This window comes from Cherax quadricarinatus, chromosome 91 (genome assembly GCF_038502225.1).
Source record: "Cherax quadricarinatus isolate ZL_2023a chromosome 91, ASM3850222v1, whole genome shotgun sequence".
In the NCBI taxonomy this organism is placed as follows: Eukaryota; Metazoa; Arthropoda; class Malacostraca; order Decapoda; family Parastacidae; genus Cherax; species Cherax quadricarinatus.
Window position 1 is genome coordinate 3,597,378 of NC_091382.1, and position 13,642 is coordinate 3,611,019.

The 13,642-nt window shown below is 42.9% G+C and overlaps 1 protein-coding gene across 1 annotated transcript; it reads right to left on the reverse strand.

Moving 5' to 3' along the window:
- Nucleotides 1-1,444: 1,444 nt before the first annotated feature.
- On the reverse strand, nucleotides 1,445-12,463 carry LOC138855360 (uncharacterized). The gene is made up of 7 exons (XM_070104406.1): nucleotides 12,443-12,463; nucleotides 10,277-10,528; nucleotides 9,741-9,900; nucleotides 3,590-3,719; nucleotides 3,090-3,271; nucleotides 2,885-2,908; nucleotides 1,445-2,100 (listed from the first exon to the last, which is right to left on the reverse strand). The coding sequence occupies exons 1-7, from the start codon at nucleotides 12,461-12,463 to the stop codon at nucleotides 1,967-1,969; spliced, it is 903 nt and encodes a 300-aa protein (XP_069960507.1). The 3' UTR covers nucleotides 1,445-1,966.
- Between the last annotated feature and the right edge of the window lie 1,179 nt (nucleotides 12,464-13,642).

Sequence of the window (13,642 nt, forward strand, 5' to 3'; positions counted from 1 at the left end):
ATATATTTTACTAAGTTCTACAAATTTAGTTTATACTTATACATATTAAAGATGCTAAAAATACTCTTGTTATTTTGTCAATGCTTAGGAAGTTAATAATCAGCTGATTTAGCGTTATTTATAAAAAAATATGTTTTGGGTAGGATGTAAAGTGGAGACAGTCAGTGTGACGTGAGGAACCGAGGAGGAAGGTTATGCTGGTCGTTGCTCTGGTTCAGTCCTTTTGTTTCTGCCTAATATGAAGTAACAGTGTAAGTATGAGTGCTGGTGATGTACGAGGGACAGGTAGACACACGGGGGGGTCTACTGTGGAAGTAATGAAGCTTCAGGGCCACTTTAGTCCACATTGATCAAAAATTTTGGGTCTACTGTATGAGAAGGGGCCCCCGTAACAGTTCAGGCTTCAGGGTCCCTAATCTCGAAGGGGCCCCCGTAACAGTTCAGGCTTCAGGGTCCCTAATCTCGAAGGGGCCCCCGTAACAGTTCAGGCTTCAGGGTCCCTAATCTCGAAGGGGCCCCCGTAACAGTTCAGACTTCAGGGTCCCTAATCTCGAAGGGGCCCCCGTAACAGTTCAGGGTCCCTAATCTCGAAGGGGCCCCCTAACAGTTCAGGGTCCCTAATCTCGAAGGGGCCCCCGTAACAGTTCAGACTTCAGGGTCCCTAATCTCGAAGGGGCCCCCGTAACAGTTCAGACTTCAGGGTCCCTAATCTCGAAGGGGCCCCCGTAACAGTTCAGGCTTCAGGGTCCCTAATCTCGAAGGGGCCCCCCTAACAGTTCAGGGTCCCTAATCTCGAAGGGGCCCCCGTAACAGTTCAGACTTCAGGGTCCCTAATCTCGAAGGGGCCCCCGTAACAGTTCAGACTTCAGGGTCCCTAATCTCGAAGGGGCCCCCGTAACAGTTCAGACTTCAGGGTCCCTAATCTCGAAGGGGCCCCCCTAATAGTTCAGGGTCCCTAATCTCGAAGGGGCCCCCGTAACAGTTCAGACTTCAGGGTCCCTAATCTCGAAGGGGCCCCCGTAACAGTTCAGACTTCAGGGTCCCTAATCTCGAAGGGGCCCCCGTAACAGTTCAGGATTCAGGGTCCCTAATCTCGAAGGGGCCCCCGTAACAGTTCAGGGTCCCTAATCTCGAAGGGGCCCCCGTAACAGTTCAGACTTCAGGGTCCCTAATCTCGAAGGGGCCCCCGTAACAGTTCAGGCTTCAGGGTCCCTAATCTCGAAGGGGCCCCCGTAACAGTTCAGGCTTCAGGGTCCCTAATCTCGAAGGGGCCCCCGTAATAGTGCAAACTTCAGGGCCCCAAAAATTAAGGTTCTGAGAACACATACCGTGTATATATATATATATATATATATATATATATATATATATATATATATATATATATATATATATATATATACTTGAATTAAATTCTTAGTTTTATATATGTGATAAAAACACGTTTACGTTACTAATATTGTTTTATTAACATTGAGTGTGTGTTTGGGTGTGTGTATGTTAAAACACCGTACAAACGAGCAGACTTCTAAGATCACCAGCACAGTCACTATATCAAACACAAACACTGTAATACTCTGCATTTATTGCGACATATAAACAGTAGGATATTGTGAGTGAAGGAGGGTGACACTGTAGTGGGTGTGGCACTGTAGTGGGTGTGGCACTGTAGTGGGTGGCACTGTAGTGCGTGAAACTGTAGTTGGTGTGGCACTGTAGTGGGTGAAACTGTAGTGGGTGTGGCACTGTAGTAGGCGGCACTGTAGTGGGTGAAACTGTAGTGAGTGTGGCACTGTAGTAGGTGGCACTGTAGTGGGTGAAACTGTAGTGGGTGTGGCAATGTAGTAGGTGGCACTGTAGTGGGTGTGGCACTGTAGTAAGTGGCACTGTAGTGGGTGTGGCACTGTAGCGACAAGAGCCTTGAATGGAGACACATATGCTGGAGGATTCTGCCGGCTGTGGCACCCTAAGTGAAGGTGAGAAGGAGTGTGTCAGCAGAAGACTGCAACAACAGCAGCAGCAGGGGATGTGAAGGCAGCAGGAACAACAGAAAAAGCAGCATCAGCAGCTCAGACGAGGGACACACATCTCCGGCTCCACCTGTCACAGCAACATAGCGTCAAAACACAGCAAGATGATGATAATAGTAATAATAATAATAATAATAATAATAATAATAATAATAATAAATCTTAATTTCTACAAGTACATGTACAAGATATGCAGACCATAGCCCCCTGTTACGTAGAACATTTCGGGAAAATTAAGTTAATTTTGTCCCCAGGATGCCACCAACATCAGTCGACTAACACCCAGGTACCTATTTTACTGCTAGGTGAACATGGACAACAGGTGTCTTCAGGAATAACGTCTTAATGTTTCCACCCGTACCGGGGATCGAAGCACGGACCTCAATGTGTGAATTGAGTGCGCTATCAACCCAGCTACGGGAGGAAGCTATAAACACAACCGCAGACTTCTCTTATAGTCTGTAAAGTCCTTAAAGCTTTAAATAGACCTAAATAAGCGGTAAATAAAACTCTACTTTGCGCATAAGTGTTTATCGTCCCTCTCAAGGTCCAGTCTGACTCAAGCAGTCTATCCTCCCCAACACCTAGGGCTATACACCACTACACCCTAATCAAATGTTTTTAACAACTAGTGTAGTTCACTGTCATTAACCTTATGAAAAATACAAACCTCTAATATTAACAGTGCTGTATGACCCTAGTAGGTTTAGCGCCCTGTTTTTATTATAATCTACTACTACTACTACTAACAGTTTAATAACAATAATAATGGCAATACTACTGCAACTACTACTACTAATGATACATATACTACTACGTACTAATAAGAGACTGTAGCATAGGGGTAACCTTACTATAGGCATCGTAAGCGTCGTATCCTGCAGCAACAGCAGCAGGCGAAGAAGCAATGTGTAGATGTCCAGAGGCAGCAACAAAAAATATTGATGTTAGGGTATTCTACACCAATATCTTACTATCACATGACACATTAATGCAATATGTAAACAAGAGAGGTGACTGTGATTGAAGCCGCCAGCTGCTAAACCCACAGGGGCTCACCTGGGAAGTAAATTATGCTCCGCCGCACCTGGTACTCAGTGCCTGGGATCAAGAGCACGCACTCAAAGATGGTCTCGTGTCTGAGGGTTCGATCCTCCAGCACTGCTTCGAGGTAGACGCTGAACCCTTCCGCCTCCTCCTCCGTCTCCACAACCTCCACCTCCGCCTCCTTTACCAGCGACCTGCAGGTTAGGGAGAATTGATCTGCTTCGTCAGATCAAGAGCCCTTCACAAGTAATATAATTAAAATCAGATTTTATCAGATTAATTAGAATATTAAGGTAATTGGTATTCACTTAAGAGAACGGTTTAAGGACTCAACTGGCCCCCTTAGATGCTTCCATGACTTACCCGGTCCTTTAGATGCTCCCATGACTCACCTGGTCCTCTTAGACGCCCCCATGACTCCCCTAGCCCTCTTAGACTCCCCCACGGCTCACCTGATCCTCTTAAACGCCCCCACGACTCACCTGGTCTTCTTAGACGCCCCCACGACTCACCTGGTCCTCTTAGATGCCCCCTTGAAGAGGAGTAACCGGGGCTCCGGGTATATTCCATGAGCATCACAGCTGATGTTGACACTGCTAGAAGTTGGTTTGCTGTACGACATGTTCATACTTGTTGCCGGCGCTGCCACCAATAACAACATTAATACATAATGCAAGACAAGGCACGGGGGGTATGATAGGAAATCATCAGTTCAAGATCTTTCACACGTCTCCGTGTGTCATCAGGAGCTATGCAGTGTTGCAAGAATAGCAACAGGTAAAATGAGTCAGGTAGCGTGGTAACGCATATATATATATATATATATATATATATATATATATATATATATATATATATATATATATATATATATATATATATATATATATATATATATATTTATTTATTATTATCACACTAGCCGATTCCCACCAAGGCAGGGTGGCCCGAAAAAGAAAAACTTTCACCATCATTCACTCCATCACTGTCTTGCCAGAAGGGTGCTTTACACTACAGTTTTTAAACTGCAACATTAACACCCCTCCTTCAGAGTGCAGGCACTGTACTTCCCATCTCCAGGACTCAAGTCCGGCCTGCCGGTTTCCCTGAACCCCTTCATAAATGTTACTTTGCTCACACACCAACAGCACGTCAAGTATTAAAAACCATTTGTCTCCATTCACTCCTATCAAACACGCTCACGCATGCCTGCTGGAAGTCCAAGCCCCTCGCACACAAAACCTCCTTTACCCCCTCCCTCCAACCTTTCCTAGGCCGACCCCTACCCTGCCTTCCTTCCACTGCAGACTGATACACTCTTGAAGTTATTCTGTTTCGCTCCATTCTCTCCACATGTCCGAACCACCTCAACAACCCTTCCTCAGCCCTCTGGACAACAGTTTTGGTAATCCCACACCTCCTCCTAACTTCCAAACTACGAATTCTCTGCATTATATTCACACCACACATTGCTCTCAGACATGACATCTCCACTGCCTCCAGCCTTCTCCTCGCTGCAACATTCATCACCCATGCTTCACACCCATATAAGAGCGTTGGTAAAACTATACTCTCATACATTCCCCTCTTTGCCTCCAAGGACAAAGTTCTTTGTCTCCACAGACTCCTAAGTGCACCACTCACCCTTTTCCCCTCATCAATTCTATGATTCACCTCATCTTTCATAGACCCATCCGCTGACACGTCCACTCCCAAATATCTGAATACATTCACCTCCTCCATACTCTCTCCCTCCAATCTGATATCCAATCTTTCATCACCTAATCTTTTTGTTATCCTCATAACCTTACTCTTTCCTGTATTCACTTTCAATTTTCTTCTTTTGCACACCCTACCAAATTCATCCACCAATCTCTGCAACTTCTCTTCAGAATCTCCCAAGAGCACAGTGTCATCAGCAAAGAGCAACTGTGACAACTCCCACTTTATGTGTGATTCTTTATCTTTTAACTCCACGCCTCTTGCCAAGACCCTCGCATTTACTTCTCTTACAACCCCATCTATAAATATATTAAACAACCACGGTGACATCACACATCCTTGTCTGAGGCCTACTTTTACTGGGAAATAATTTCCCTCTTTCCTACATACTCTAACTTGAGCCTCACTATCCTCGTAAAAAATCTTCACTGCTTTCAGTAATCTACCTCCTACACCATACACCTGCAACATCTGCCACATTGCCCCCCTATCCACCCTGTCATACGCCTTTTCCAAATCCATAAATGCCACAAAGACCTCTTTAGCCTTATCTAAATACTGTTCACTTATATGTTTCACTGTAAACACCTGGTCCACACACCCCCTACCTTTCCTAAAGCCTCCTTGTTCATCTGCTATCCTATTCTCCGTCTTACTCTTAATTCTTTCAATAATAACTCTACCATACACTTTGCCAGGTATACTCAACAGACTTATCCCCCTATAATTTTTGCACTCTCTTTTATCCCCTTTGCCTTTATACAAAGGAACTATGCATGCTCTCTGCCAATCCCTAGGTACCTTACCCTCTTCCATACATTTATTAAATAATTGCACCAACCACTCCAAAACTATATCCCCACCTGCTTTTAACATTTCTATCTTTATCCCATCAATCCCGGCTGCCTTACCCCCTTTCATTTTACCTACTGCCTCACGAACTTCCCCCACACTCACAACTGGCTCTTCCTCACTCCTACAAGATGTTGTTCCTCCTTGCCCTATACACGAAATCACAGCTTCCCTATCTTCATCAACATTTAACAATTCCTCAAAATATTCCCTCCATCTTCCCAATACCTCTAACTCTCCATTTAATAACTCTCCTCTCCTATTTTTAACTGACAAATCCATTTGTTCTCTAGGCTTTCTTAACTTGTTAATCTCACTCCAAAACTTTTTCTTATTTTCAACAAAATTTGTTGATAACATCTCACCCACTCTCTCATTTGCTCTCTTTTTGCATTGCTTCACCACTCTCTTAACCTCTCTCTTTTTCTCCATATACTCTTCCCTCCTTGCATCACTTCTACTTTGTAAAAACTTCTCATATGCTAACTTTTTCTCCCTTACTACTCTCTTCACATCATCATTCCACCAATCGCTCCTCTTCCCTCCCGCACCCACTTTCCTGTAACCACAAACTTCTGCTGAACACTCTAACACTACATTTTTAAACCTGCCCCATACCTCTTCGATCCCATTGCCTATGCTCTCATTAGCTCATCTATCCTCCAATAGCTGTTTATATCTTACCCTAACTGCCTCCTCTTTTAGTTTATAAACCTTCACCTCTCTCTCTTCCCTGATGCTTCTATTCTCCTTGTACACCATCTACCTTTTACTCTCAGTGTAGCTACAACTAGAAAGTGATCTGATATATATGTGGCCCCTCTATAAACATGTACATCCTGAAGTCTACTCAACAGTCTTTTATCTACCAATACATAATCCAACAAACTACTGTCATTTCGCCCTACATCATATCTTGTATACTTATTTATCCTCTTTTTCTTAAAATATGTATTACCTATAACTAAACCCCTTTCTATACAAAGTTCAATCAAAGGGCTCCCATTATCATTTACACCTGGCACCCCAAACTTACCTACCACACCCTCTCTAAAAGTTTCTCCTACTTTAGCATTCAGGTCCCCTACCACAATTACTCTCTCACATGGTTCAAAGGCTCCTATACATTCACTTAACATCTCCCAAAATCTCTCTCTCTCCTCTGCATTCCTCTCTTCTCCAGGTGCATACACGCTTATTATGACCCACTTCTCGCATCCAACCTTTACTTTAATCCACATAATTCTTGAATTTACACATTCATATTCTCTTTTCTCCTTCCATAACTGATCATTCAACATTACTGCTATCCCTTCCTTTGCTCTAACTCTCTCAGATACTCCAGATTTAATCCCATTTATTTCCCCCCACCGAAACTCCCCTACCCCCTTCAGCTTTGTTTCGCTTAGGGCCAGGACATCCAACTTCTTTTCATTCATAACATCAGCAATCATCTGTTTCTTGTCATCTGCACTACATCCACGCACATTTGAGCATCCCAGTTTTATAAAGTTTTTCTTCTTCTCTTTTTTAGTAAATGTCTACAGGAGAAGGGGTTACTAGCCCATTGCTCCCGGCATTTTAGTCGCCTCATACGACACGCATGGCTTACGGAGGAAAGATTCTTTTCCACTTCCCCATGGACAATAGAAGAAATAAAGAAGAACAAGAGCTATTTAGAAAAAGGAGAAAAACCTAGATGTATGTATATATATATGCATGTGCGTGTCTGTGAAATGTGACCAAAGTGTAAGTTGGAGTAGCAAGATATCCCTGTTATCTAGCGTGTTAATATATATATATATATATATATATATATATATATATATATATATATATATATATATATATATATATATATATATATATATATATATATTAAATGTTCCACACACACTGTCGTAAGGGAGGTAAGGGACGTATGGCGATATTGTCATGTCATCAGCTCACTAATGTCAATTATTTACTCATTCTGGGTAATTATATCACCAATATTTGCTAAATTTAGCCCGTATCATCCCTCCCACATGATGGAGGGAAAGGATAATGACACTGTATGATACAAATATCTGTGTGTGTCATACACTACACCCTATTCCTAGTAGTAGTAATAATATTAATAATATTAATAATAATAATAATCTTTATTTCTACAAGTACATGTACAACTTATACAGACCATAGCTGACGTCAGTGACATACTGCTATATAGAAAGCCTCTTGTTATGCTGAGCATTTCCCGCAACGTAGATTAATTTTGTCCCCAGGATGCCACCTATACTAGTCGACTAATACCCAGGTACCTATTTTAATGCTAGGTGAACATGGACAGCAGTTGTCCTAAGAAAACACGTCCTAATGTTTTTACCCGTACCGGGGATCGAGCCACGAGCCTCACTGTGGCAGCTGAGTGCGCTAGCAATCGATGTATGAATTTGTGTGTCATACAGTACAGCCTGTTTATAATACTGAGTGATGATTCATGTACCCAGTATGCAAATTCTTTGCTGGGTTACGTATCAGTGCTTGTAAACACTACAAACAACTGTAGCTCTCACGAAGTTGAGTAAATACTGTTGTGTAGTCAGGTGTTTGCCAGTCCAGTGGTGGACCTAACATTTATGGGGCCCTGAAGCTTGAACTGTTAGGGGCCCTCAAGCTTAAGCTTCATTACTTTCATAGTAGATCCGTCCCTGACCATGTCTTAATATTGACTAGATTGTTAAATTTCGTTGATCACCTCACAGACGTTGGAGGACAGTAGCAAGGTCTGCAGCCTAGTGGACTCTAGACCTACCAGGACCTCGCCACACAACTGCTTAGCCCTTTTCACTATTGCACAAGCTTTTGTTGTTGATAATGGTTTAAAATTGCAGACTGATGATTAAGACACATATGCAACAGCTGTGTTTGGCTTACACAGTAGGTTTCTTCAGTCAGATACGGAGGCAGCAGGTGTAGTAGTGAAATGAAATTGATGTGATCAGTCCATCAACCTTGGAGAAATAGTATTTGAGGTGGTCAGTCCCTCAGCCTGAAGAAGAGTTCAGCTTCAGGGTCTGGAACAATATTGTTCCAGACCATGGAGTTCAACTCTGGAACAATATCGTTCCAAACCATGGAGCTGAACTCTTCTCCAGGCTGAGGGACTGACCACCTCAAGGTTGACGGACTGATCACATGATCTTCATTTCACCACTACACCTGCTGCCTCTGTATCTGACTGAAGAAACCTACTGTGTAGGCTAAACTTTTCAACACTAAAGCCACCCAACTGTTGTACACGTGTTTTAATCATCAATAATATTTTTGCAGGAGAGAGAATGTGACCAGACAAGAGCCTCGGGATGCAGTGCTCGACAAATGGAAGGAGGAACACAGAAAAGTTTAAAGTTTCCCCTCTCAGTCTTCCTGTCCCTGGGCAAGCAGTTCCGCTGGTCGTCAGTAGAGTGGGACAGTCTCTTCATGTAAGTATGCCATTTTATCTTATACTATGCAAGTTTTTTCTGTGTTCTAATAATTCTGAACTGTGAAGTGCGTACCATAGCCAAGATACAATGTTAAGCCAGTCCCGTAGCTGGGTTGGTAGCGAGCGCACTCAGCTCTCACGCTGAGGTACGTGGTTCGATCGACGGTTCGGATGGAAACAGTGGGGGCGTGTTTCCTTAAGACACCTGCTGTCCATGTTCACCCAGCAGTAAAATAGGTACCTGGGTGTTAGTGGACTGGTGTGGGTCGCATTCTGGGACAAAATTGACCTAATTTGCCCGAAATACTTTGCCTAACAAGGGACTTTCTACATAGTAGTATGTCACTGATGTCAGCCATCGTCTGTACACCTAGTACATGTAGAAATAAAGATTATTATTATTATTATTTTAATTATTATTATTATTATTATTATCTGAGCGAGGCGCTTCTAGGTGGAAATCCTCTGCTCTTTAAATTAGGAATAAAATCTTTATCTGCTGGAGACACTTGGGATATTTCCTGACAAACAAAACACCACCGCCATCTTTTTCCTGACAAACAAAACACCACCACTATCTGTTTCCTGGCAAACAAAACACGAGTCACACACAGACTTACCGTAAACAATCATCTTCTTAGAGGCGAAATCCTCCTCGTGGAAGGATGACACCCTGCAAGTGAAGGATCCAGTGAGGTTGGTGGTAGGATGTAGGATCTCCAGTGCTCGGTGTTTACTGTAGTGGTCACCACTGGCCAGGTAGTCCAGGTTGACACGACCCTGTCAAGTGTAGGTGTGTCAGGCACCTCAGAGAGAGAGGGGGGGGAGGGAGAGGGAGATGTGTCAGAGACTACACATGTCACTAATAGAGGCATGTCAGACATTTCAGAGGCGTCATACACAGAGACGTGTCATCACACCTGTCATTACACACCTTAAGACACATCTGTCATTAAACATGTTATTAAGACACTTATCACTACTACGATCACACACCTGACATTAATGAGACTAACACTACTCTACACCTGTCTGGTGTTGATATTATGAAATATATGGCCAGAAACACACAGAGTTAGTATATACTTTGCTTGGACCTCCAATAGAGGTCCTTTTCAGTAGGTAAGAGCATCTGGGAGTCGTCTAAGGTACTGACCTTGAGAATACCAATAGCTTCAGGGTTCTTGCCTGGTATCCACTGGTAGACAGCTTCCGGTTCGTTGTTCCAGAACCACTTGACAACCAGGCCGTCCTGTTCGTAGCGTTCGTAGCGGTAGGCGCAGTCAAGGACCACGGATGACCGTGAACCGTTCTGTATAACCTCCGGAACTACCAGGTCCACGATGTGCAAGCCACGGCAACCTGTAACACAACACAGGGTTAGTAACAGAGATGTTAGGAAGTATTTCTTCAGTCACAGAGTAGTCAGGAAGTGGAACAATCTGAAGAGTGATGTAAGTAGGGTATGAAGAGGTATGATAAAGCTCACGGAGCAGGGAGAGAGTGGACCTAGTAGTAAGCATCGAAGAGGCGGAGCCAGGAGCTATGAATCGACCCCTGCAACCACAGTTATGTGAGTACGTACTGCTACGATGTCTACCACAATATACTACTACTACTACTACTACTACAACAAGTACCCTTAAAGTACCCGTAGCAACTCAACCTTAGTGTAGCAACACTGCTGGTGTTCCCACAATGTAACTATCATATAGAATAGTGTAGCAACACTGCTGGTGTTCCCACAATGTAACTATCATATAGAATAGTGTAGCAACACACTGCTGGTGTTCCCACAATGTAACTATCATGCAGAATAGTGTAACAACACAATTTTCAAAATATCTTTTTTGACTTAGATTCCCACTAAGTCTATGCAGATAAAGATAATAGAGTTAACGCTATTTCTATCGGCTGCCTGAAAGTCCTGGGCAGTGATTATCTCTCAAATGAGGTAATTACCAATTAATTACTTTCCTAACTTACCCTAATGCAGTTACTTTCCGAGAGCCCTCAACAAGGCAAAGGATTACTTTGCAGCCTGTTTCTTTGATATAGTTACTAGGATTACTTTGAGGCTGTGTCTTGGAGATAGTTACAAGGATTACTTTGAGGCTGTGTTTTGGAGATGGTTACAAGGACTACTTTGAGGCTGTGTCTTGGAGATGGTTACAAGGATTACTTTGAGGCTGTGTCTTGGAGATGGTTACAAGGATTACTTTGAGGCTGTGTCTTGGAGATGGTTACAAGGACTACTTTGAGGCTGTGTCTTGGAGATGGTTACAAGGATTACTTTGAGGCTGTGTCTTGGAGATGGTTACAAGGATTACTTTGAGGCTGTGTCTTGGAGATGGTTACAAGGACTACTTTGAGGCTGTGTCTTGGAGATGGTTACAAGGATTACTTTGAGGCTGTGTCTTGGAGATGGTTACAAGGATTACTTTGAGGCTGTGTCTTGGAGATGGTTACAAGGATTACTTTGAGGCTGTGTCTTGGAGATGGTTACAAGGATTACTTTGAGGCTGTGTCTTGGAGATGGTTACAAGGATTACTTTGAGGCTGTGTCTTGGAGATGGTTACAAGGATTACTTTGAGGCTGTCTTGGAGATGGTTACAAGGACTACTTTGAGACTGTGTCTTGGAGATGGTTATAAGGATTACTTTGAAGGTGTATCAATGAGGTGGTTACAAGAATTGCTTTGAAAGCTTCAAAGAACTTTCTTAAATCTTCCATTTCAGTTGTTGTTGTTGTTGTTGGTGGTGGTAGTAATAGTAGTGGTGGTGGTGGGGGTGGTAGTGGTGCTAGCAATGGTGGTAGTAGTAGTTGTAGTGGTAGTAGTGGTGGTAGTGGCAGCAATGGCGGTAGTGGTAGTAGTGGCAGTAGTAGTGGTAGTGGTAGTAGTGGTGGTAGTGGTAGTAGTGGTGGTGGAACAAGATAAGTAGGCTCTGGTTAGTGGAGATTAATTATGACGTCACACAACAGCTGATTTCCCACGAGAATGCCACAGCAGTACCAACCTTCATGTGTTGTACCAACCTTCATGTATTGTACCAACCTTCATGTGTTGTACCAACCTTCATGTGTTGTACCAACCTTCATGTATTGTACCAACCTTCATGTGTTGTACCAACCTTCATGTATTGTACCAACCTTCATGTGTTGTACCAACCTTCATGTATTGTACCAACCTTCATGTGTTGTACCAACCTTCATGTGTTGTACCAACCTTCATGTGTTGTACCAACCTTCATGTGTTGTACCAACCTTCATGTGTTGTACCAACCTTCATGTGTTGTACCAACCTTCATGTGTTGTACCAACCTTCATGTGTTGTTGTACCATCCCTTATGTATTGTACCAACCTTCATGTGTTGTTGTACCATCCCTTATGTATTGTACCAACCTTCATGTGTTGTTGTACCATCCCTTATGTATTGTACCAACCTTCATGTGTTGTACCATCCCTTATGTATTGTACCAACCTTCATGTGTTGTTGTACCATCCCTTATGTATTGTACCAACCTTCATGTGTTGTTGTACCAACCCTCATGTATTGTACCAACCTTCATGTGTTGTTGCACCAACCCCCATGTATTGTACCAACCTTCATGTGTTGTTGTACCAACCTTCATGTGTTGTTGTACCAACCTTCATGTGTTACTATGAATTGTCCCACTCATGGTATTGTAGGTTAGTTGAGAATTGTTCCAATCATGGTATTATAGGTTAGTCGTAAATTGTTCCAATCACGGTTTTGTAGGTTGTGAATTGTTCCAATCACGGTTTTGTAGGTTAACTTTGAATTGTCCCAATCATGGTATTGTACTATATATCGGAGTACAATAATCATTGCCAAGTAACATTGTATAACACATAATTACACAACTCTGTACAAATCTGTACATCTACTCTACTCTTTAAAAAAGTCGGGTTAGAATCAGTTTTAGATAGAATCTATTAAAGTTAGATAAAATGTATACGTTGCATTGTATATGCAACATATCTATTTTATCTAACCTTAGTAGATAGATACGTTTTATCACTGTTTGTGTATGTTAGTTCTTGTTGAAGACATGCTGGGAACCGGTATTGGCTCGAGGTCATTAGCAACATAGAGACGCTGGAGAATGACCTTTAGGATGACAGCTGTGTGAGAAGGCTGTCAGAGGTGACAGTCAGGATGTCACCGTAATGATGCCAGGGAAGACGCATTGGTGTTATTGGTAGGGTAGACACACACACACACACACACACACACACACACACACACACACACCAGGAGACAGTAAGAGTGTGTTGAATAATGAATCTCTGTCAAGCAGCTTAACTAAACAAGGCATAAATCACCACAAAAGTTGTGTGTGTGTAGTCACCTATTTGTGGTTGCAGGGGTCGAGTCCTAGTTCCTGGCCCCGCCTCTTCACTGGTCGCTACTAGGTCACTCTCCCTGAACCGTGAACTTTATCATACCTCTGCTTAAAGCTATGTATGGATCCTGCCTCCACTACATCTCTTCCCAA